This window comes from Procambarus clarkii, chromosome 5 (assembly GCF_040958095.1).
Source record: "Procambarus clarkii isolate CNS0578487 chromosome 5, FALCON_Pclarkii_2.0, whole genome shotgun sequence".
Taxonomy (NCBI): Eukaryota; Metazoa; Arthropoda; class Malacostraca; order Decapoda; family Cambaridae; genus Procambarus; species Procambarus clarkii.
In genome coordinates, this window is record NC_091154.1 from 20,836,724 (window position 1) to 20,861,235 (window position 24,512).

Consider the following 24,512-nt stretch of genomic DNA (forward strand, 5'->3'; position numbering starts at 1 on the left):
CACATCTGCCTCCACCCTACTCTTCTGCACATGCAGCTCTGGCCTTGTTCCACTAGTGATACTCCTGGAATATTCTTGGGTACGATGTGTCGTGTCATGATAGTGCCTACGCTCTGCAAGTGAGCTTATGCGGTCTGGCGTCTCCTTGACCAGGCAATGGTTTGTGGTTTTTGGATGAGTGTTGGGGATTGGTTGTGGCGTTTTGTTTGGCCTTCCATGTCCGTCTGTGTTATTCGTTACACGGTGGGGGCACGGTCCCGTCTTTCGAGATCTTTTTTTAGTATTTCTGTGCCTGGGTCTTTTCTTGCTTCATGACACTCATTCCTTGACCGTCATGCAGTGCCTGGCTGAGCCCTTTCATATTCATTGGATTCACTGTGTGTAGTAGGTCATGTCCCTTTCGTTCCCGATTGATGTCTGTCTTTTTCGTTCCTCATATTGCTTCTACACTCTTGTCTCTAGCTGCTGGTGCTTGGACTGTTTTTCTGATTTTTTTCTGCCATTTTTCCTTTTTTCCAAATTCTCTACTACATATGGCTGTGTGTTTTCGTATGTGCTTCTTGGCTCTACTAATGTTCGTGCTAGGTTGAACTTTATCCATGTTCAGTTCCCAGCTTTTGCACCCCCCCCCCCCTGTGTTTGGTTACGTTCCTGAGTTTTCATCATATCCTTGTTTGACCCTCCAGCTTCTGGGTTGCCCTGTTTGTTGGTGGATGTGGTTTCCATTCCACCTCTCCTGCCCCTGCAGTTTCTTTTTTGTTGGGCCGGAAGGTGCTGGGTTTCAGGCTCTGGCTCCGGTCTATTTCTTGGTGTTCACTTTTGGGTGGTATTTTTTTGTTTGCGTGCTGTTCATGTCCTGGTTAGTTCTCCTCATACCTTACACGGCATCGCGTACTTCGTTCTGCCCTACTGGGGCTGTGTTAACCGCTCCTGCTAGATGCGACGTCCCTGTTTTTCGCTTTGTGTTTCAGCTCGCTGTACTCGCTTCCTTGTTGGCCTCAGCTTGGGCCCCTAGCTTTCCATTTTTTGTCACAATTTTGTCCTTGCTGTTTGCGGCGTCTGCGGTTCAGCGTTTTTCTGCTGGCGGTTTCTAATTGTCATCCATAGTCGGACATGTCGGTCCTTCTGAGGTCCCAGGGTGTTCCTTCTGGGGTCCCAGGGGGTTCCGCCCGGACTGGGCGTATCTGCTCGCCCGGGTTGGTTCTTTCCCGGTTTGCCGGGTTTGGGGTCCTGGTTTCCTGGCTTACCTGCCAGTTGCCGTGTTCCTGATCTCGCGGTATCACTTCTCATGAGTCTCGCCTCGGAACCACCGTGTCTCCGGTCACCTGACGAGCTCGCTAGCATTGGGAAGTTTTCTGTACGGCAGACGTTCTATCTGGTTCCTTGCCGGCTTGGGTTTCCTGCTCTGCTTGCTTGGTGTTCACACCCGAGGTTTTCCCACGGCTCCGCCTCTTTCCATGCTCGTTCGGTCCATAGCGGGGCTGGTTCAGTTCTGCCTCGAGTCTCTACCCATCTGTTGGTGTTCAGGTGGTTTCGTTGATGGTGTCCCACTTGTGTGCTTCATCTCGGCGGCAGTGTGTTTTTTTTTGGCAGCCCTTCCTTTATCTTTTTGTCCTTTCATAGGTTTGCTGTGTTTTGTTGGCGTGGACTTGTCCTTCTCTTGTGGAGGTTCAGGTCTGTCATCTTGCCACATACTGTTGCCTTGTCTCGTGCGGCGCTGGTGGAGCTGCTCCTGGTTGCTTCAGTTTTGGTGTTCCCTCTGCATCAATTCGCGAGCTGTCTCTGGCGTGGTTCACCTCCAGCCTGCTCTTGCGCCGCTTGAGCCGTCCTGGCTCTTTGATTGGGTGCTTATGTCTCTTCTCTTCTCCTCGGTTGTTGTGGCCCCTTCTGTTCTGGATTGTTTTCCGAGGCTCTTTTCTTGTTGGCGTTGGCCTCTGGGGGGGTCGGGTCGGGGTGCTTCTTGCTCCCCTCTGGCGCCAGGGTTCTGCTCTTTTCATCCTCATGATAGGTTTGTTTGCTTGCAGCCGTCTCTTTTTCTGGCAAAGACTGACACGGCTGCTTTCCGGAGGGGTTCTTGGGTTGTTGATGCTTGATTGATTAGGCCTGGGGTTCATCATGTGTTCGGTTGTGGTGCTTCGCCGTTCTTTGTGTGCCACAGCTGCCGTGTCCGGGGGTCACACTTTGGGCTGCTCCGGTTTCTCTTCTTCCCTGTTCCAGGGTGCGGTTCTCTCGGGTCGTCCGCAGTATGGTTCGGTCCAGCCAGCCTACAGTCTTTCCCTGTGCCCACGACGTTCGTAGGTTTGCTACATGTTCCTTCGTTGATGTTCCTGGGCCTTGTCGGGCCTGTGTGGCCTTGGGTTGGCGGTTGCAGCCTTTCGTCTCCGCTTCGCGTTGGGGAGTGAGAGACAACCGCTTCCCGGGTTAGGTCCCTCTTTGTTTCATCTTTTGGGAGGTAGCTCTGGGGAGGTTCTGGGGCTCCCCCCTGAAAACCAGCGTTGAATGTAATGAAATGCCATTTTCTGGGTGAGACCCGGAGGCTTCCCGGCAATCCTCCCCTCCGGTCGCCTTTTTTCTTTTTTTTTTTCATATTTTGATGTCCAACCTCAGAAATGGGGTCTTGGGTAGCTGGCACAAGGGGTCTGGGGGCTCCACCTCTCAGGGAGAGGGGGAGCTGCACAGACAGCGGCGCGGCAACATGGTGACATCATGCTCGTTAGCTCGTTTTTATTTGGGGGTGTTCTGTCTACTAATTTGGCTCTCAGTTGCAATTTCTTAACCAGAGTAAAGGTTTGTTTTGGGATGCTTACCTTTCAGGGGCCCTGACCCGGTCGATGGCAGACATAGAATCCTTTCAACCACATAAATAATATAAATGAACATAAAGAATTCTGATAAAGAAAGAGATCTAGGGGTGGTTCTAGATAGAAAACTATCACCTGAGGACCACATAAAGAATATTGTGCGAGGAGCCTATGCCACACTTTCTAACTTCAGAATTGCTTTTAAATACATGGATGGCAATATACTAAAGAAATTATTCACGACTTTTGTTAGGCCAAAGCTAGAATATGCAGCGGTTGTGTGGTGCCCATATCTTAAGAAGCACATCAACAAACTGGAAAAGGTGCAAAGACATGCTACTAAGTGGCTCCCAGAACTGAAGGGCAAGAGCTACGAAGAGAGGTTAGAGGCATTAAATATGCCAAAACTGGAAGACAGAAGAAAAAGAGGTGATATGATCACTACATACAAAATAGTAAGAGGAATTGATAAAATCGATAGGGAAGATTTCCTGAGACCTGGAACTTTAAGACAAGAGGTCATAGATATAAACTAGCTAAACACGGATGCCAAAGAAATATAAGAAAATTCACTTTTGCAAACAGAGTGGTAGACGGTTGGAACAAGTTAGGTGAGAAGGTGGTGGAGGCCAAGACCGTCAGTAGTTTCAAAGCGTTATATGACAAAGAGTGCTGGGAAGACGAGACACCACGAGCGTAGCTCTCATCCTGTAACTACACTTAGGTAATTACCACATTGGGGTTTCTATAGGCCATTGCTCCTCGTGCCTCTCTGAGGGGGCCAGGTTCTGGCTTGTGGTCCCTGGTAACGAACCTAAAGAACTAAATACACATGACTGATGCCAAAGTCTCCGTGGTGTAGTAGCAGTCTCCGTGGTGTAGTGGTAAGACACTCGCCTGGCGTTCCGCGAGCGCTATGTCATGGGTTCATATCCTGGCCGGGGAGGATTTAATGGGCGCAATTCCTTAACTGTAGCCTCTGTTTAACGCAACAGTAAAATGTGTACTTGGATGAAAAAACGATTCTTCGCGGCAGGGGATCGTATTCCAGGGACCATAGGATTAAGGACTTGCCCGAAACGCTACGCGTACTAGTGGCTGTACAAGAATGTAACAACTCTTGTATATATCTCAAAAAAAAAAAAAGTCTGACATTAGCAATATCAGCCTGGATAGCTCTGGGGAGCCTCCGGGTTTCACCCAGAAAATGGCGTTTCATTACATTCAACGCTGCTTTTTCCCCTAGCTTTTCAGGATGAACCACTTATCCGAACACAACGGGTTATCCATTCGATCTCGGTCCCGATGGGTTCAGAAAGCTCATGGCTGTCTGGGAGAAGCAGTGGATACCAAAACCATCAGTAGTTTCAAAGAGTTACATGACAGAGTACTGGGAAAATGGGAAACCATGAGTGTAGTTCTCATCCTGTAGCTACACTTAGGTATTTCCATTGTTCAATTAAAGCCTTTGTCTGCTGTTTGGGGTGTAACACTTGATGCTTTGCACAGCCCCCTTTAAATATGGCTGAATCTCATCAGTCTTATAGCTGAACATTGAAAAGCTCAGTTACAGTCTGTGTATTTGAACATTCCCCATTCTTTATTCTTCCCATTATTACATTCATCCCATTTGTACCTTTCCTCTTGTTCTTACCTTTTGCCTTACTCGTACCTTCTAAGATTTACCTTCTTCTCTTACCTGCTCCCCACTTTACCTTCTTCTAGGTTTTACCTTCTTCTCTTACCTGCTCCTCAACTCACTCTTGCCATATTTATTTCTCGTTCCATTCTTCTCCCATCACAATCGACTTTATAACGGTCCAGGACGGACAGAAACGTCTTCATTTCTTCATCCTCGGCTGGTGGGTTTCTTCAGCCACGTTATTGTGACTGCATATATTATTACTGTATTTAAATACTGTATGGCAGTTTTCAATGTTTAAATTGAAAGTTAAGAGTTGCTTAACATTAAGCTGAGTACTGTATGGAATGAAAGGAATAATCACTTAAATAGAATATTAAAAAAATTATCTCTAGGCAAAAGGACTTTAGTATATCTTTTATTTTGTTTCAGAGGGTATAGGCGAAGTAGTTAGAAGCCAGATGAAAGAATATGAGCTGGAAGAGCAGACATTGTGTGTCATGATGGAGGAGAGTGCTTCTCACCAGTCTTCTCTTGCAGGTAACTTTTCATCCAACAAATATTAGCCGTATTTTCATTCAAATTTTACATAATTATGAAATAGGATTAGTACTCTTTGTAATACAGTGTAACCTCTATTATCTGGGCCAGTTGGTATCACTGAATGCATGGATAACAAATAATCCAGATAATCAGATAAAAGATTGTGAAAACATTTGTTATTATGTTTGTTTTTTTATAGTATTTACAGGGGTACCTCGGTTTAAGAATTTAATCCGTTCCTGGAGACTGTTCCTAACCCGAAAATTCGTAAACCGAAGCAAATTTCCCCATAAGAAATAATGGGAAATTAATTAATCCGTTCCTGACTCCCCAAAAACTTCACTTCCAAGTAAATTTTATACCTAATTCACCCAAATCTACATTACAAAAGTATGTTCAAGTTATTACTTACCCTTCCTGGTGACTCCTGTTGGCGTATGGAAGATGGTGAGGAAAGGGGAGGAGGAGAGGTGTTAATGTTTGGAAGAGGGAGTCCCCTCCCATGATAATATCAAGCAGTGAAGATTTTCTGGAGTGCACACTCTGGCAAGTTTTGTCTGCATACCACTAGGTCCTGGTTGTGGCTCACTGCTTAATTTTTTCACAACAAAACAATCCATTGAAGATTGTTTTTCCCTTCTTCACAACATTTGTCTGTAGTGAGGCAACACAGTGTCATTGAAAAGATTAATGCAACGGCCTACTACAGCTTTCTCTGGGGAAGTCTTTTCAATAAAGGTTAGCATTTCTTCCCACATTTGACACCACTTCCTAATTGTTGTGGAAGGGATATTCTCTTCTGCCTCGTCCTCCTCTGAAGAAATATCTTCAGCTGCCTTTTGTTGCTGCTCCTTTTCAAGAACTTCAGTGGACGAGTTCTTCAGTGGTCAGTTCTTCGTTGTGTTCTTCCACCAACTCCTCCACATCAGCACCATCCAATTCCAAGCCCATTTTCTGGCCCAGAGTAACAATTTCCTCAACAATAGGCACTTCATTTACAGGCTCAAACCCCTCAAAGTCTAGTTCTGTCACACATTCAGGCCACAATTTTCTCCAGCCAGAGATCAGGGTTCTTTGAGTCACTTCTTGTCAGGCTTTGTCAACGAGTTTTAAAGCACTACAAAGGTTAAAATTCTCTCTCCAGAACTCTTTGAGGGTGAGGTTTGTGGCTTCAGTCACTTCAAAACATTTCCGGAAAAGTGCCCTTTCATAAAGTTTCTTAAAATTCGTTATGATTTTCTGGTCCATTGGCTGAATTAGAGGAGTGGTGTTAAGAGGAAGGAACTTTACTGTGAGAACATTACTGTATCTGTTCAACAATGCATCTTCCAAGCCTGGAGGATGAGCAGGAGCATTGTAGAGGAGAAACAGGGCCTTGAGTGGCAAACTTTTCTCCTACAGATATTTTTCTATGACAGGGCACACCACATCATTCACCCACTCCGTAAAAAAAATCCTAGTCACCCATGCCTTATTATTAGCCCTCCACATCACACACAAATGATTTTTCTGCACACCATACTTTTTGAAAACCCTTGCATTTTCAGAATGATATACAAGCAAGAGTTTAATTTTCAAATCGCCATTCGCATTTCTACACAGCACAAGCGTAAACCTATCTTTCATAGGCTTGTGTCCGGTCAATGATTTTTCCTCCTCGGTAATGTGTGTCCTCTTAGGCAATCTTTTCCAGAACAGTCCTGTCTCATCACAATTAAACACTTGTTGCGGTAGGTATCCCTCAGCCTCTACAAACACTTTAAATTCTTCAATAAATCTATCAGCCGCTGGTTTGTCTGAGCTGGCAGCCTCCCCATGCCTCCCAACACTATGAATACCACTTCTTTTACTAAATTTGTCAAACCAGCCCCTGCTTGCCTTAAACTCTTTCATATCTGCATCACTCGTTCCAGGGGTTTTCTTTACAAGGTCTTCGTGCAATACCCTGGCTTTCTCGCAAATGATGGCCTCTGAAACACTATCACCCACTAACTCCTTGTTGTGTATCCAAATTAATAACAACTTTTTCATATCCTCAAGTATTTGTGGTCTTTGTTTCGTGATTGTTGATACACCTTTTGCCACTTTAGCACTCATAATGTCCTTTTTCTTGGCAAGTATAGTGCATATTGTTGACATGGATTTGTTGTACTGCCAAGCTAGTTCAACAACACGAGTACCATTTTCATGCTTACGAATGATCTCTTGTTTTTTCTCAAATGTCATTCTCACATCCGATTTCTTGCCTTGAACCTTACCACTGGCTTTCTTGGGACCCATGGCGAGATATATAATAACAACCTTCATGCTCAAATGGCCAAAAATCCAACAAAAAACTGTAAATTCTTGTGAAGAATTCAGGCGGGATAGTTACTGGGCGCAGGGCACTGGTAAACTGAGGCGCGATCGCCGTGCCACCACACGCTAGGTCGGCCGTACGCATATCAACAAACTCATATCTCGATTCAAATTTTCCGAACAAATCGGGCTCGTAACCAGAAAAGTTTGTGAACAGGGACGTTTGTAACCTGAGGTACCACTATATTTTAACAGTATTGCACCCCGGGTGTCCACTCAGCGCATATGCACAAAGTAGGCCTGATGGTGCGGGCTAGCACTCAGCGACACTAAATGTGTATACTCGTTTCAGTTTTCTCACCTTAATTCTCATGCTACGTTGCTCGTTTTGGTATCATTGTGTTCACAATAGAATTCCCTACAGGTGTATATGCATATAAGATCCAAAAGCCAAGCTTGACTGCCCACAGCAAAGCCTAAAGTCTGGAAAAGTTACCCGTGAGCGCACAAAATCAGTAAAATGTGTATACTCATTTCAGTTTTCTCACCTTAATTCTTGTGCTACGTCATTTGTTTTGGTATCAATGTGTTTGCAATTAAATTCCCTGCAGGTGTATATGCATATATTGTCCAAAAGCCCGGCGTGACTCCCATAGCAAAGCCTGAAGTTACCCCTGAACGAGAACCAATTATCACACCCACAACCTAATGTGTATACTCGTTCAGTTTGATAATGTCAATTTTCGTGTTATGTCGCTCGTTTTGGTATCAAATTGTTTGCAATATAAAGGCCCGTATTTTAAAACTAGTCCCATAATAATAAAGCAATAACTGGAATTTTAACAAATATTTTAATTTTGGACGCTCATCATCACAAAATTATTTATATCTTTCCAGTGTTCTGACATAAAATTTGACATAAAATCTGACACAAATATTTTAAAATTTTGACCAAAAACGTATTTATAATCTTTCAAGTGTTCTGGTATCAAGTTTTGTGTTACATCTTTCATGTTTATATCAAATTGTGTGCACTCTAAAGGCGCTCATTTTGAAACTATGCCGAAGTTGATTGGATAGAAAATGAATTTTATACAAATATTTTTTGTACTAGACGCAAGCAGTGTCCAAAGCTAGGACACGAGAGAAAAAAAAGTGGACACGAGGGGTGTCCAAAGAGAGAGATAGTGTTAACCACTGTGATGCACCGAGTTTATTGTGACATTCCCTGTGTGCATGAAATCAAGTGTTCCCAACAAATTCTTTTTTCTTTGTAAAATGATAAATTCCCTTCCCTGAACATGTCTATGTAAAAATAAATACCACATTCCACTTACTTTATTTGTGGGGATGTGGACAAGGTGCACTGTGACGTCATCAGGGGCTGGTCACCCGTGCATGAACCTCCCAGACACGGTCATATGGGCCATTCAAGCGCCACGAAATGCCACAAATATATTTTCAATTATTTGTTCTATGTATTTCCAATGCAGTTTTATTATTTTTTTTTTATCATATATGATGCTATTTGTGACCTTTACAATATGTATACAGTAGAACGTTCATAATATTCCATGGAACTGTGATACATGTGTCAGTAATGTGTCCTCAATAAATGTTTATTGTAGCAATATTACTTGTTAAAAATTCACTAAAATTACAATATGTACAGTTTCACACACTATTTACACAGTAACACACTGTATTACACACTCAGTACTTCGGAAGTGAGTAATAATCAACGAAGTAGTCCATGGTGCACCGCGTGACTTTGCTCTCGTTGCACCAGGTACAGATATATTTTCGCTTCCAGTTTCTTCGTTCTGTCTGCTTGCAAATAATGCACTCATGTACACCCTTGGCTTTAGTACTTGTAGGTGGTATGTAGCCAAGCTTGTAAATCATAAGGTAGTATTGAATAGATTATAGGAAAAGATCATTTTGTAAGGTAGTCTTGAAAAGATCGATTTGTAAGGTCCCACACAGGAAGAGATTCAGCCAACCTCAAAGAGTGTCAGTCAATCTAGAAGAGATTCGGGCACTCTGGAAGAGATTCAGCTATTCTTGAAAATATCTATGGAAAACTCCACCATGGAAGCCGTTAACACTGTTCATCTATACTACTTGTATCAGATGCATCATCACTATATGCAGAAAACGATTCATCTATATATCATCTATATAAATTGGAGATGGCATAGGTGGCCAAGGGTAGCGCTCAGAGCTACAACTGGAAACGCTTGCTGTATCATCCTCATAGGAGCTGTATCACTTGCATCCGACCTTTGTGTATGGTCTTTATTGCGCCTAGCTTCACCAATATTATGACCCTTATGTTCTTCAAACAATAAGGTCTGAATTTCACTGACAGAGTGCGATCTTTCAACACCGCGTCGGACAGGTATTTGGGAGCCAGAGGCGCGTGCACCACCCATGGCTGCTCACTCAGTACTAACCCAGCCAGCAGCCTTAGGGCATTCTGGAAATTTTTTCCAAGATGGCTGCCTCTCACTGGAGGTCCTAAGAAGTCCATTTCGAACACAACCTACCGCGCACACATTTAGAATGGGTACAAAAAAATCAAAAAGAGTTTTCTCGATTGGCGCAGTCCTGGTTAAAGGCCCAACTCACTTTCATTCTTTGGGGTAACGTTAAAATATCCAGAGATGAATATAATGAAGCCTCTCTTTCTGGGTGAGACCCTGTGGGTCCCTGTAGGTCCCGTCTCACTCAGATGCCTCCCAACTACTAGGTTTCATTAGCCGTGGAGTTCTGTTTGGCCTACCAGGGACCAGCACTAGAACCTGGCTCCCTCACTCACAGAGGTGCAGGGAGCAGGTGACACTTCACCCTTGTGAGAAAGCATCAAGGAAGTCAGCTAATCAACACAGACCACTGCTGGGTTCAGAGAGACTGAAGCCTCAAAACTGCCAAATGAAACTCCCTCCAACAATGTAAACAATCGAATCGCTCGCAACAAGTGCGAGCTCATTAGCGCTACCCACCTCTAGTTGGTTGGGTGGGGGGAGGGTAGAGCCTTCATTGACCAGTGGTCTATGAAGCCAGTAATGAAGCAGATGCACAAACAAAACCTTCCAACCAACAACCTGAAAGGGAGGGAGGGTTGAATCTGGTAGCCACTAGAGCTCATCCAGAAAGAGGCATTTCATTACATTCAATACTGGGTTTCTGAGGGAGCACTTTGTGGCTCCCTGAAACTAACTACTCGCAGAGAAGAAAGGGAGGAAGTCACTCAGGAGGATAAACTAATGAAACCAGATCAGCACACAAAGCATCCACTGAGGCAGAATTGGTGGGATGAAGGTACAGTAGCTGTCGGAAAATCCGACAGCATTTAATATATCATACAGATAATAGCTGTGTTGTATAAACAAGTTAACCATAGAAAACGTAACTTGTAGTGGAATTACCGTCTAAAGAAAACGGGATATCATCACCACATACTATTATAATTCACCACCTATTATGGTGGGAATTATTCTTAAATACATTAGTCTTTGGACTTTACCATCATAAAACATCTCATATAAATTAACTTAATTATCAATATTAAAGTAGAGTAAATGTGACCCTTCTATCACTTTCTGACATGTGGACAATGTAAGCCAGGCGTCAGTGAGGAAGGAGGGCAGCCATTGTTGTGTCACCTCCGAGACGTGTGGAGCAAATTTGGCTCCTATCATATCTGGACAATGTCAGCCAGGCGTCAGTAGTATGGAGTGTTAGACATTGCCATTGTTTATACGAGACCAGAGGCTCACACGGGAGCAAATTCGGCTCCTGTTAAATTTACTTGGACGTAGTGTTATGGAAACCAGAAGTGTACCATTATCAACACGCTGTCTACAAATCAAGTTAAGTGTTCTTTCCGAAACCCATGTATCTTCATTTATGGCCATTAATGTCATTATATAGGGTGACCCGGTTAGAGCACGTGGAAGCCTCAAACTAAAGGTCAAGACGAGGAAGCAAGACTTGTGCACCAGTTACTGGGTGATGGAAGCTACCTCAAAGAGGATAATTTGGTGTCTACACCCTAGTTATACCTGGTGGACTAACCTGCTGTACTATAAGATAAGGAACCTTTTCAATGTATGTAGTCTAATTCTGTAGTTTGATTGGCTGCATATATATAAACTAATAAACCCCCCCTAATGTGTAGAGGATTGATTTGTGAGATTTAGAGATTATTGCAGAAATACAGTCCACTCATTATCATACAAATTGCTATCGAAGTATATAAATTAACGTAAATATAAATTCATATAAATTAAATAAATATAAATCTCACAGGTCGGTTCCCACAGTAGCGACAAGAGAGCCTTCACCAGAAACAGCTCATGATGCACTCCTGACCTAACCAACCAAGCATAAAAACTAAGGGACTTCCTGTGGAATCCCGCTGACTCTTCTATCGCCAGAAAGGAAGAGCTCGGCTGCATATGGACATAATGGCCACCAGGGCCAAAAGAGCAAAAACCATCCTCTGGAGAAGAGCATGACGCTTCCCAACCCTACTGCCGGAGGCAAGTGCCAACACAAAAACAGCCTGAGAAAAAAGAATCTGAGACTGAAGAGGACACCATTAACCATGGAGAAGAAAGAAAGTGAGAATGCCGTCCAAAGACAACAGGTTGAACCCCAAGCAGGTTCAGGCTGTGCATGATCAGGTCGAAGGTGAAACAGTACGCAAGACATGTTCTGAAATGGCGCCTAGGAAGAATCAATGGTGAACAAAAGCAGTAGCATCTCCGCTAACACTGTACAATAAGAGGCAACAGTATTTGGCATGAGATGCCTGTCGATAAACAAACAAAAAAGAAATGAAAGGACCACATGAATGAAGACCGAAGACGAATGATAAAGGGAGAGGAAGTGGCAAAAATAGCACCAAAAACCCTCATGCTGTTGCTGAGAAGATGTCAATTCAGCCACCTGCTTGCCATAGAGATAGCAAAAAACCAGCAATGAATGTAATGAAATGCCATTTTCTGGGTGAGTCCAGCCCGGAGGCTCCCTGGAGCTATACCGGGCTGATATGCATGTATTAGACCATGGCATCAGTCAATTCGATTGGAGTTCTAGCCTACCAGGGACCACGAGCTAGAACCTGGCCCCCCCTCAGAGAGGCATGAGGAATAATGGCCTATAGAAACCTCAATGTGGTTGGAGGCATTCAATGTCTGCCATCTACCCGGTTAGGCACCCAGAAAGGTAGGCGTCCCAAAACAGACCCCACCTGGTGAAAATTTCTACCGAAAATCTACCACTTTCTGTTATTCTGGTGGTCTCCTGCTAGATCCCCATGATTGTACAAGTCACGGGTTCAGCTTTTAATAATTTTTTTGGTGATATGCTACCAGAAATTTTAGCCAAATATCCCCAGTTTGCTAACTGTAGGTAGTAACTAAGTGATTGTAACCTATCCACCGCTGCCCACTGGATGGGGGGCGGTGTGCAGGACAAACATATAAATTTTGACACTAGCTCTCCACATATGTCAGTTGCTTAATTTAGAACCTGTACTTGAGGTTGATCTCGAACCCATTGTTGATGTGATGACTTATATTGAATTTTGTAACTAGCTCATCAAGATTGTAACTTGCTTAGCTAAATGAATTGTGGGGTTCAGTCCCTGAGCCCATTATGTGCCTCTGTAACCCTTTCAACTACCGCCCACAAGATGGGTATGGGGTGCATAATAAATGAACTAAACTAACTAGTTGGGCCAACCTGTTAACAGTACCTTGCCTAGGCTTCCCTTAGCAGTCAGCCTAAGGGCCCAGGAAAACCCCATTGGGGCTCATTGATTCAACAGATGCGTCTTCTGGGTCTCATCTCGCTTTGTGTGAGTTCGAAGGGTGCTCTGTTCCCTTGTCTCAGGGGTGACATTCACCGGTTTTGCCTCCGTCATGTTGCCTATTGGGTCAGTGACACCTTTGACCCGGAGTCCTGCGAATGGCGTTCCTTGCTGGTTCTCCCAATTCACCCAGTCAACTGATACTGATACTTGGGTGCAGCAGCATCGGCATTGCATGCACAGTTTCAGTTGTTGCAACGCGCTAGGTTGGTTGCCTTTCCGGATGCCCTGTGGCTGCCCCGCTTTGGTTATAGGGACCCAGACTTGGGGGTGTTAATCGCTTCGACTATGATTTCGTCCATGCCCTCTCATCCTTTACCTGCTGTGGTCTGTCCTGCTCCTGCAGTCTCAAGGGCTGCCCCTTCCTGTTTGATGAAGGAGGCATTTGAGCCTGCTCCTCCAGCAGGGGTTTCAGAGTCTGGCCAGTGGTCCCCCCTTTTCCCAGCATTTCTGGTTGACTCTGCCTTTTCTTTTGGGGTGGAGGATTTGAAAGACGGCTCTGCCCCGGGTTCTGGCATGGAGGATCCCAGGGCTAGGGAGGAGTTGACTTGGGGTGCTTGGACTCCATTTGACCCCACTTGGGTGTTGGTACCCTCGGCATGGGGATTGTTGTTGCAGGAGGAGGGGGTTTCTTATCCCCCACCCTTCCCTGTTCGAATTTGATATGGGTTTCGCTCCACCCTGGGTTCAATTCCGAGTTCCCTTGGGTTCTTCGGTCCCTTCCTTCTGGAGGTTTTTGGCTTCCCGTCCCCCACCTATGGAGGTCCGGGAGGCCATTGTGGCATACCTCCTGCGTGACCCGGATTTTGCCTCGATATCTGGACCCTTCCTTGTTTAACCCTTAACACTATCGCTCACCCGACATGCGCGTGGTCAACTTAGAGGTCATTCACCCAACATGCGGGCGAGCGTACGGTGACGCCTAAATGTGTATACTCGTTTCAGCTTTCTCATCTTAATGCTCGTGCTACATCGTTCGTTTTGGTATCATTGTGTTCACAATTAAATTCCCTAGAGGTGTGTATAAATATAATGTCCAAAAGCCTGGCGTGACTCCCAACAGCAAAGCCTAAAGTCAGCAAAAGTTACCGTGAGCGCACAAAATCAGTAAAATGTGCATACTCGTTCCGTATTTCTCACCTTAATTCTCGTGCTACGTCGCTCGTTTTGGTATCATTGTGTTCACAATTAAATTCCCTACAGATGTGTATGAATATAATGTACAAAAGCTTGGAGTGCCTCCCAGCAGAAAAGCCTAAAGTTACCCGTGAACGAGCACCAATTTGTACACTTCAACCTAATGTGTATACTCGTTCAGTTTGATAACATCAATTTTCGTGTTACGTCTTTCATTTTGGTATCAAATTGTTCGCAATAAAAAGGCACGTATTTTAAAACTAGTCTCATAATAATAGAGCAATAACTAGAATTTTAACAAATATTTTAACACTTTCGCGCTATCTGGACGCGCCGGCGCATTCGGTTTCGTCTAACGTAAACGCATAGTGGACATAAAGTTATGTCAACTTTTAAAATATTTGTATAAAATTCAATTTTTATCCGATTTACTTTGGGTTTGTTTCAAACTGCGCGCTATGAGGCTCTCTTTCTCACCACTAGGCTGCATGGTACAATAAGTTCATGAAAGGTGTGGATAACTTCGATCAAATGGTATTTTGTCCCAAACGGGTTGCAGGTGGGTGACTTTAGCCGTTTATACTGGTAATTCTTCCCCCATATCATGTATTATATGCATATGTCTGTTTAGGGAATTTTATTCCGATCAATATACAACCAAAAATAACTGTGTGCAACAAGTATAATCTTGACAAACATAACAAAAGTAAAAATATTTTGTGTGTGTTTGACGCTCACTGATATGTTCCAGCGTTGTTTTATATTTGTCGCTATTCTAACTTACGCTTTGTTGATATTTTTTACCTATGGGCACATAGAACATTCTATTGCGAACACATTGACATAAAAATGAATGACGTACATAGAAAATTAATGTCATGAGAGTGAAATAAGTATAAACTTTCAAAGCGCCGTGCGTCGTCCCGTCACCGATACCGGGTAACAATTTCACCACTTCCCACACTCTTGCGGGCGGGCTGCATCATTATTCTACGCTTATATTCATATCACCGTGTTGGGAATTTCATTGCGAGTCCATTGATACCAAAATTAACGCTGTAGAGCAAGTGTGGAGGTGATTACAATCCCAAGAGTAAAAACATTTTGTTGCTGATGGGCGCTCACGGCGAGTCATCTACGTAGTTATTTATTTGGTGCTGGTATCCCTATATGTTTCGTGACTTATTTTACTAATGTTCTTCTAGAGAATTTTATTGCGAACACGTTGGTACCAAAATGAAATACGTAGCATGAGAACTAAGGTCAGAAGAGTAAAAAGAGTATACACATTTTTGTTTTTACGCTTAAGCGATAAAAACGCAGCGCGCACATTCGGTTGGCTGAGTGACCTTTGCGGAGAGCGCGAAAGTGTTAATTCTGGAAGCTCATCATCACAAAATTATTTGTATCTTTCCAGTGATCTGACATAAATTTTTGTGTTACATCTTTCGTTTTGGTATCAAATTGTTCGCAACATAAAGGCGCACATTTTGAAACTAGTCCCAAGAAAATATGACAATAAATAGAATTTTAACAAATATTTTAATATTTTGACCGAAAACCTATTTATAATCTTTCAAGTGTTCGGACATCAAGTTTCATGTTATATCTTTCATTTTGGTATCAAATTGTGAGCAATCTAAAGGCGCTTATTTTGATACTATCCTGAGGTCGATCAGATAAAAAATTAATTTTATACAAATATTTTTGTAGTGGACGCAAGTCTGGTCCACGGTAAGGATTCGGGAGAAAAAAAATGGATTCGATCGGTGTCCAAAGTCAGCGATAGTGTTAAACTGCGCAACGCGCCTGCAGGCCCACATCTGGTCTGCGCAACGCGCCTGCAGGCCCACATCTGGTCTGCGCAACGCGCCTCCAGGTATTTTTATTTTTCACATTTCATTCAAAACTGGCACGAGGTGATGCGGGTATGGTATGGATGGCTGGGGGGCCCCAGTGATCGTCCACCATCTTGAAAAAAAATCCCAGCATGCCCCGCGGCCGTGGGGAGCCTCAGTTTCACAACAGCAACCATGTCTGATGCATCCTCTACGAGCTCCTGCTCCACAGTTACCCGGGGTCATGGAAAACAACTCTCTGAGGAGGAAATATGCGAAATTTAGTATGATGACGTTGCTATGGATGATGACCTAGACTATGATTCAGAGAAAGACCTTATTCAGAGATCTGATACGAGTGAGGGAGAGACGGAATTGGAAGATGTGGCGAGCGTGTACGGTACACGCGCCTCGCCCGGCCTGCCTCGTCGCTCTGGGTCAACACCGTTATCATCACCACCATCATGTATGTCCCCAGATGCTAGTAGTTTATTCAGTGACAGTACATGTGACGAATCTTTCTCGGGCTTCAGTGACATTGGCTCCGATACGAGTAGTGTGGACGTCCCGAGTATGAACAGCGGTGGTGTTACCTGGCGGTGGAGTTTTGCTGCCTCAGCAACACGTAGAGGCAGGCGGCAGCGTGTCTCCCAGCATGACGACAGTGGGCCCTCAACATCATTTGTTCGTGGTAGGCCTACAGTATGTAAATCTGCCTCAGCGCCTTGCATACCCTCACGCAGATGATGACGTAGCCGTGGTCTTGGTGCTCGTGGTGGTGTTGGCCGTGGTGTTGGTGCCAACATCAAACCCCCTGGTGTACTTGTGTGGGAGGATTGCGCCACATTTGTCCCTCAAATACCAACGTTTGATGATACCGATGTTGGTGTTACAGCATTATTCCTATATACCGGTGATATGGCAGACATGGAATATTTCCGGGCATATTTTGACAGTGTATTCATGACGCATCTTGTGACTGAGACAAACAGGAACGCTCACAGCCTCATAGACACCGGCATTTTACCTGCTTCACGCCTCACGCGATGGAAGGACATGACAATCAACGAAATGTACGTGTTTCTGGCACTCAGCATGATGATGAAGCACTCTGAGAAAGCTGTCATCCAGGATTATTGGAGCAAAGACAGCCTTGTTCCATCGCCCGTGTTCAACCGGTACATGTCGCGTGATAGGTTTCTCTTGATTCTCAGGTACCTGCATTTCGAGAATAATGCAAATGAGGACAGACACGACAGACTGTGGAAAGTACGGAAGATGTTCAGTGACATGAGAGGGAAGTTCAGGGATTATTTTGTACCAGCACAGAATGTTGTTATTGACGAGTCGCTTGTACTGTTCAAGGGGCGACTGGCATTCATGCAGTACATCCCATCAAAGCGGCACCATTTTGGACAGAAGTTTTTTGTGCTGTGCAACTGTGAGACTGGTATCATCTTGGATAAGATATTATATTTTGGAACAGACATCGACATACCAGCTCAAGATGAACACGGGTTCTCTGGCAGTGTCGTAAAAACCCTGATGGAACCATTGCTGAACAAGGGGCATATACTGTTCACCGACAACTATTACACCAGCCCCCTGTTGACCTGATACCTCCTTGCCCACAACATCGGCGTATGTGGCACTGTGAAGGCCCACAGGAAAGAAATGCCAGTGTTCGGTGTAGGTATAGCCGTGGGTGAGTGCCAGCTGCGTAAGTGTGACGATGTCCACCGCACTGATACTGTCAGTGCAGTGGAAGGACAGATGCGAGGTGAATATTCTGACTATGATTCACACCAGTGCCATGTTGGACAGTGGGAAAGTCCACTTTCAGACACGCAACCCCCATGTATACGTCAGACTGTGTCATAGGCTATAACGTGAACATGCGCCTCGTCGATAAATGTGACATGATGCTTGGTGGAGTGGAGTGCGTGAGCAAGTCTGTGAAGTGGACAAAAAAGTTCTTCTTCCACCTCATGGATGTTGCAGTGCTCAACTGCTTCAATATGTACCTAGCAAAATCCGGCAGGCGACCGTCTTAACGTACATTCAGTGCTGGTGTTGTGTCACAGCTGCTGGTAAAGTATGGCAAGGAGGGTTCCGTTGTACCGCTCGGGGGTGCAAGCAACAAGCCACATGCAACCTCTGTTGCGGGTTTCCTGGGCGGTGGGGGATGCCTGCTAGCAGTTCTGGGGCTGTTTGCCCCTGCCTGGGTTTTCTGCTTATGGGTGGAGTTTTACGCCCATCTAGTCTACTTTCTCCCCACTTTTGCTGGCGTGTTTTCGTATCTTTTGCGTTGGTCACAGCCCCCTGTTCTGGTGGCCATTTTCTTCTGCCGGTTTCTCGGCGTGGCCACCAGGGCGGCGTTGCGTTTTGTTTACATGCGCCTGGGTGTGCGAGCGAGCGTCTTGGGTGAGTTTTTTCACCTTTTTCAGGGGTTTTATTCTCCTGTTGTCGTTTCTTTGCTTTTGTGGTGTTTTCTGCCTGTTTTCTGTTCCTCTGGGAACATTTGAGTGTTGATTTTACACCGGGTTTTCCGTTTTGTCTGTTTTGGGTCTGGGCCCTAAGGTTTGGGCTCAGTGTCCCTGTCTGTTTATGCTCACTTCCACAACTTGTCCCTCGGTTTTTGGTCTGTTTTGACCGTTTCCTTGGGGGTTCTGTCTGGGGGCTGTGCTTTGCCTTTCTGTGGTGTATCTCCGCTGGCAAATGTGGTGGTTTGGGCTCCCCCTGGTTCGATTTTGGGTTCTTTGGTTTCGTTCCGGAAGTTTCTTCCTCTTGGGCCCCCCCTTTGTGGGTTCAGGGGGCTTTGTTTCCTCATGTGTGACCTGGTTCTGCCTTCTGGGGTTCCGGGGTCTTCCTGGCTTGCAGACTGATCTTTTTGGGTCTTTGCACGTGTTGTGATCGTGCTGGGACTTTGAGGTTTTATTGTCGAGGTGGACCTTTTGATGCAGTTTTGTGCCTTCTTTGTCTGGCCGGTGTGGTGCTCTCTGCCCACTGGTCAGCGGCTTGTAATTTTCTTTTCACGTGTATGTGTGTGTGTTTACACATGTACGTTTACATGTGTACACTGTGTGTGTGCACATGTGTATGTGCATACGCATGTGTGTGTAATACACCTTGTGTGTGTGTGTATTTATGTAATTACCTAAGTGTAGTTACAGGATGAGAGCTACGCTCGTGGTGTCCTGTCTTCCCAGCACTCTTTGTCATATAACGCTTTGAAACTACTGACAGTCTTGGCCTCCACCACCTTCTCACTTAACTTGTTCCAACCGTCTACCACTCTATTTGCGAAGGTGAATTTTCTTATATTTCTTCGGCATCTGTGTTTAGCTAGTTTAAATCTATGACCTCTTGTTCTTGAAGTGCCAGGTCTCAGGAAATCTTCCCTGTCGATTTTATCAATTCCTGTTACTATTTTGTATGTAGTGATCATATCACCTCTTTTTCTTCTGTCTTCTAGTTTTGGCATGTTTAATGCTTCTAACCTCTCCTCGTAGCTCTTACCCTTCAGTTCTGGGAGCCACTTAGTAGCATGTCTTTGCACCTTTTCCAGTTTGTTGATGTGCTTCTTAAGATATGGGCACCACACAACAGCTGCATATTCTAGCTTTGGCCTAACAAAAGTCATGAACAATTTCTTTAGTATATCGCCATCCATGTATTTAAATGCAATTCTGAAGTTAGAAAGCATAGCATAGGCTCCTTGCACAATATTCTTTATGTGGTCCTCAGGTGATAGTTTTCTATCTAGAACCACCCCTAGATCTCTTTCTTTATCAGAATTCTTTAAAGATTTCTCACATAACATATAGGTTGTGTGGGGTCTATGTTCTCCTATTCCACATTCCATAACATGACATTTATTAACATTAAATTCCATTTGCCAAGTGGTGCTCCATCTACTTATTTTGTCCAGGTCTTCTTGAAGGGCATGACAATCATCTAAATTTCTTATCCTTCCTATTATCTTAGCATCATCAGCAAACATGTTCATATAATTCTGTATACCAACTGGTAGATCATTTATGTAGACAATAAACATCACTGGTGCAAGAACTGAACCCTGTGGTACTCCACTTGTGACATTTCTCCATTCCGATACATTGCCTCTGATTACTGCCCTCATTTTTCTATCAGTCAGAAAATTTTTCATCCATGATAGAAGCTTACCTGTCACCCCTCCAATATTTTCCAGTTTCCAGAACAGCCTCTTATGTGGAACTCTGTCGAAAGCCTTTTTTAGGTCCAGATAGATGCAGTCAACCCAACCATCTCTTTCCTGTAATATCTCTGTGGCTCGATCATAGAAACTGAGTAAATTCGATACACAGAATCTTCCAGATCGAAAATCATACTGTCTGATATTATATTATTTCTCTCTAGGTGTTCTACCCATTTAGTTTTGATTAGTTTTTCCAATACTTTCACTAATACACTTGTCAATGATATAGGTCTATAATTGAGGGGGTCCCCTGGAAACACAAACCGAAACTGTCTCTATTTTCCGCTTGTTACAACTTGTAATAAAGTTGTTACATCTTGGCTTAACGTGTTTATGACGTATTAGAACGTTGTTACAACTTGATATATTGGTTGTTATAACTGGTTAGGAGGTGTTAAAACTTGTTCGAACGTTATACCAACATCGTAGTTTCGGTGTGTGTTTGGCGGGTCTTCCCTGCTGCCACTTTTGTAGATTGGAACTATGTTAGCCTGTTTCCACACGTCTGCTACGATTCCTGTACACAGTGATGCCTGAAAGATCAGGTGAAGTGGAATGCTGAGCTCAGATGCACATTCTCTCAGAACCCATGGTGAAACGCCATCTGGGCCAGCTGCTTTGTTCTTACTGAGCTCCTTGAGCATTTTTTCCACTTCGTCTCTAGACACCTCTATGTGCTCTATGTTGTTCTCTGGAATTCTTATTGTATCTGGTTCCCTAAAGATTTCATTTTGTACAAACACACTTTGGAACTTTTCGTTTAGTGTTTCACACATTTCCTTTTCATCTTCCGTGAATCTATTTCCCATTTTCAACCTCTGAATATTATCCTTTACCTGCAATTTGCTGTTTATGAATTTATAGAATAGACCTGGTTCTGTTTTACATTTGTCTGCAATCCCTTTTTCAGAATTTCTTTCTGCCTCTCTCCTCACTGCCGTGTAGTTGTTTCTCGCATCTTTGTATCGCTGGTATGTTTGGGGGTTCGACCTCTTCCTGTATTGATTCCATTTTTGTGTCTTTTGGTCTCTAGCCCTCTCGCAATTTCTATTGAACCAATCCTGTTTCCTAGTTCTGCATCTCTGTTTTGGTATAAATTTTTTTGTGCCTTTATCATATATTTCACAAAACTTGACATACATCTCATTCACTTCCTTGCCTAGCATCAAGTCTGTCCAATTATACTCACTAAAAAAATTTCTAAGGTCACCATAATGTCCTCTCCTGAAGTCTGGTTTTTCAACTGCTTCAACCTCCTTATTTTCTTCCAGCTTATAACGCATTGCATACTTTATTCCCAAAAAGACATGGTCACTTTTACCCAAGGGAGGAAGGTACTGAATGTCAAATATCTCTACCTCCTTCCTGGTAAATATCAAATCTAGCATGGAGGGAACGTCCCCTTCCCTCATCCTCGTAGCTTGTTTAGCATGTTGATACAAGAATGTTTCCAGGATGAGGTCTACAAATTTACAGGTCCAAAAATCTTCTTTTAGCTTCATATGCTTCCCAGTCTATGGATTTCAAGTTGAAGTCACCGACTATCAACAGTCGTGATCTATCGTTATCCGCTCTCGCTATAATCTCTCTCATTATTGTTATAAGACCTTCACGTTTACTATCTAGCTCCTCCTTTGACCATGTGCTGCTTGGCGGTGGACTATATGCATTTATTATCATTAGTTTATCATCCTCATGGCAGATCTCTAGTGCTATTATGTCAACTTCTTGTGGATTGGCAGTCATTATTTCGTTCACCTTTAGGTGTTCTTTTACCAGCACAGCAACGCCACCGCCTTTCCTAATTTTTCTGTCCCGTCTCCAAATTAAGTAACATAAGTGTAATTACCTAAGTGTAATTACCTAAGTGTAGTTACAGGATGAGAGCTACGCTCGTGGTGTCCCGTCTTCCCAGCACTCTTTGTCATATAATGCTTTGAAACTACTGACGGTCTTGGCCTCCACCACCTTCTCCCTTAACTTGTTCCAACCGTCTACCACTCTATTTGCGAAGGTGAATTTTCTTATATTTCTTCGGCATCTGTGTTTAGCTAGTTTAAATCTATGACCTCTTGTTCTTGAAGTGCCAGGTCTCAGGAAATCTTCCCTGTCGATTTTATCAATTCCTGTTACTATTTTGTATGTAGTGATCATATCACCTCTTTTTCTTCTGTCTTCTAGTTTTGGCATGTTTAATGCTTCCAACCTCTTCTCGTAGCTCTTGCCCTTCAGTTCTGGGAGCCACTTCGTAGCATGTCTTTGCACCTTTTCCAGTTTGTTGATGTGCTTCTTAAGATATGGGCACCACACAACAACTGCATATTCTAGCTTTGGCCTAACAAAAGTCATGAACAATTTCTTTAGTATAACGCCATCCATGTATTTAAATGCAATTCTGAAGTTAGAAAGCATCGCATAGGCTCCTTGCACAATATTCTTTATGTGGTCCTCAGGTGATAGTTTTCTATCTAGAACCACCCCTAGATCTCTTTCTTTATCAGAATTCTTTAAAGATTTCTCACATAATATATAGGTTGTGTGGGGTCTATATTCTCCTATTCCACATTCCATAACATGACATTTATTAACATTAAATTCCATTTGCCAGGTGGTGCTCCATATACTTATTTTGTCCAGGTCTTCTTGAAGGGCATGACAATCATCTAAATTTCTTATCCTTCCTATTATCTTAGCATCATCAGCAAACATGTTCATATAATTCTGTATACCAACTAGTAGATCATTTATGTACACAATAAACATCACTGGTGCAAGAACTGAACCCTGTGGTACTCCACTTGTGACATTTCTCCATTCCGATACATTGCCTCTGATTACTGCCCTCATTTTTCTATCAGTCAGAAAATTTTTCATCCATGATAGAAGCTTACCTGTCACCCCTCCAATATTTTCCAGTTTCCAGAACAACCTCTTATGTGGAACTCTGTCGAAAGCCTTTTTTAGGTCCAGATAGATGCAGTCAACCCAACCATCTCTTTCCTGTAATATCTCTGTGGCTCGATCATAGAAACTGAGTAAATTCGATACACAGGATCTTCCAGATCGAAAACCATACTGTCTGTCTGATATTATATCATTTCTCTCCAGGTGTTCTACCCATTTAGTTTTGATTAGCTTTTCCAATACTTTCACTATTACACTTGTCAATGATACAGGTCTATAATTGAGGGGGTCTTCCCTGCTGCCACTTTTGTAGATTGGAACTATGTTAGCCTGTTTCCACACGTCTGCTACGATTCCTGTACACAGGGATGCCTGAAAGATCAGGTGAAGTGGAATGCTGAGCTCAGATGCACATTCTCTCAGAACCCATGGTGAAACGCCATCTGGGCCAGCTGCTTTGTTCTTCCCGAGCTCCTTTAGCATATTTTCCACTTCATCTCTAGACACCTCTATCCGCTCTATGTTGTTCTCTGGAATTCTTATTGTGTCTGGTTCTCTGAAGATTTCATTTTGTACAAACACACTTTGGAACTTTTCATTTAATGTTTCACACATTTCCTTTTCATTTTCCGTGAATCTGTTTCCCATTTTCAACCTCTGGATATTATCCTTAACCTGCAATTTGTTGTTTATGAATTTGTAGAATAGGCCCGGTTCTGTTTTACATTTATCTGCTATCCCTTTTTCAAAATTTCTTTCTGCCTCTCTCCTTACTGCTGTATAGTTGTTTCTCGCATCTTTGTATCGCTGGTATGTTTGGGGGTTTGGCCTCTTCCTATACTGATTCCATTTTTGCGTCTTTTGGTCTCTTGCCCTCTCACAATTTCTGTCGAACCAATCCTGTTTTCTGGCCCTGCATCTCTGTTTTGGTATGAATGTTTGTGTGCCTTCCTGGTATAGTTTTAAAAATTTGGCATACATTTCATTTACTTCCCTGCCTAGCAACAATTCTGTCCAATTACACTCATTAAAAAAATTTCGAAGTTCCCCATAGTTGCCTCTCCTTAAATCGAGTTTATCAACTGTTTCAATGTCCCCATTTTCTTCTAGATGATATCTTAAAGCATATTTAATGTCAAACACGACGTGATCACTCTTTCCCAAGGGAGGAAGGTACTGGATGTCAAAAATCTCTTCTTCTTTCCTGGTGAATACTAGATCCAGTACTGAC

The 24,512-nt window shown here is 43.5% G+C and overlaps 1 protein-coding gene across 1 annotated transcript in view; it reads left to right on the forward strand.

Moving 5' to 3' along the window:
* The window catches only part of LOC138373602 (programmed cell death protein 7-like), a 74,199-nt gene that overhangs the window by 12,516 nt on the left and 37,171 nt on the right, over nucleotides 1-24,512 (forward strand). The window contains exon 2 of the mRNA XM_069339903.1: nucleotides 4,876-4,983. Within this exon, the coding sequence (XP_069196004.1) occupies nucleotides 4,876-4,983 (108 nt within the window). The remainder of the gene's footprint in view (nucleotides 1-4,875; nucleotides 4,984-24,512) is intronic.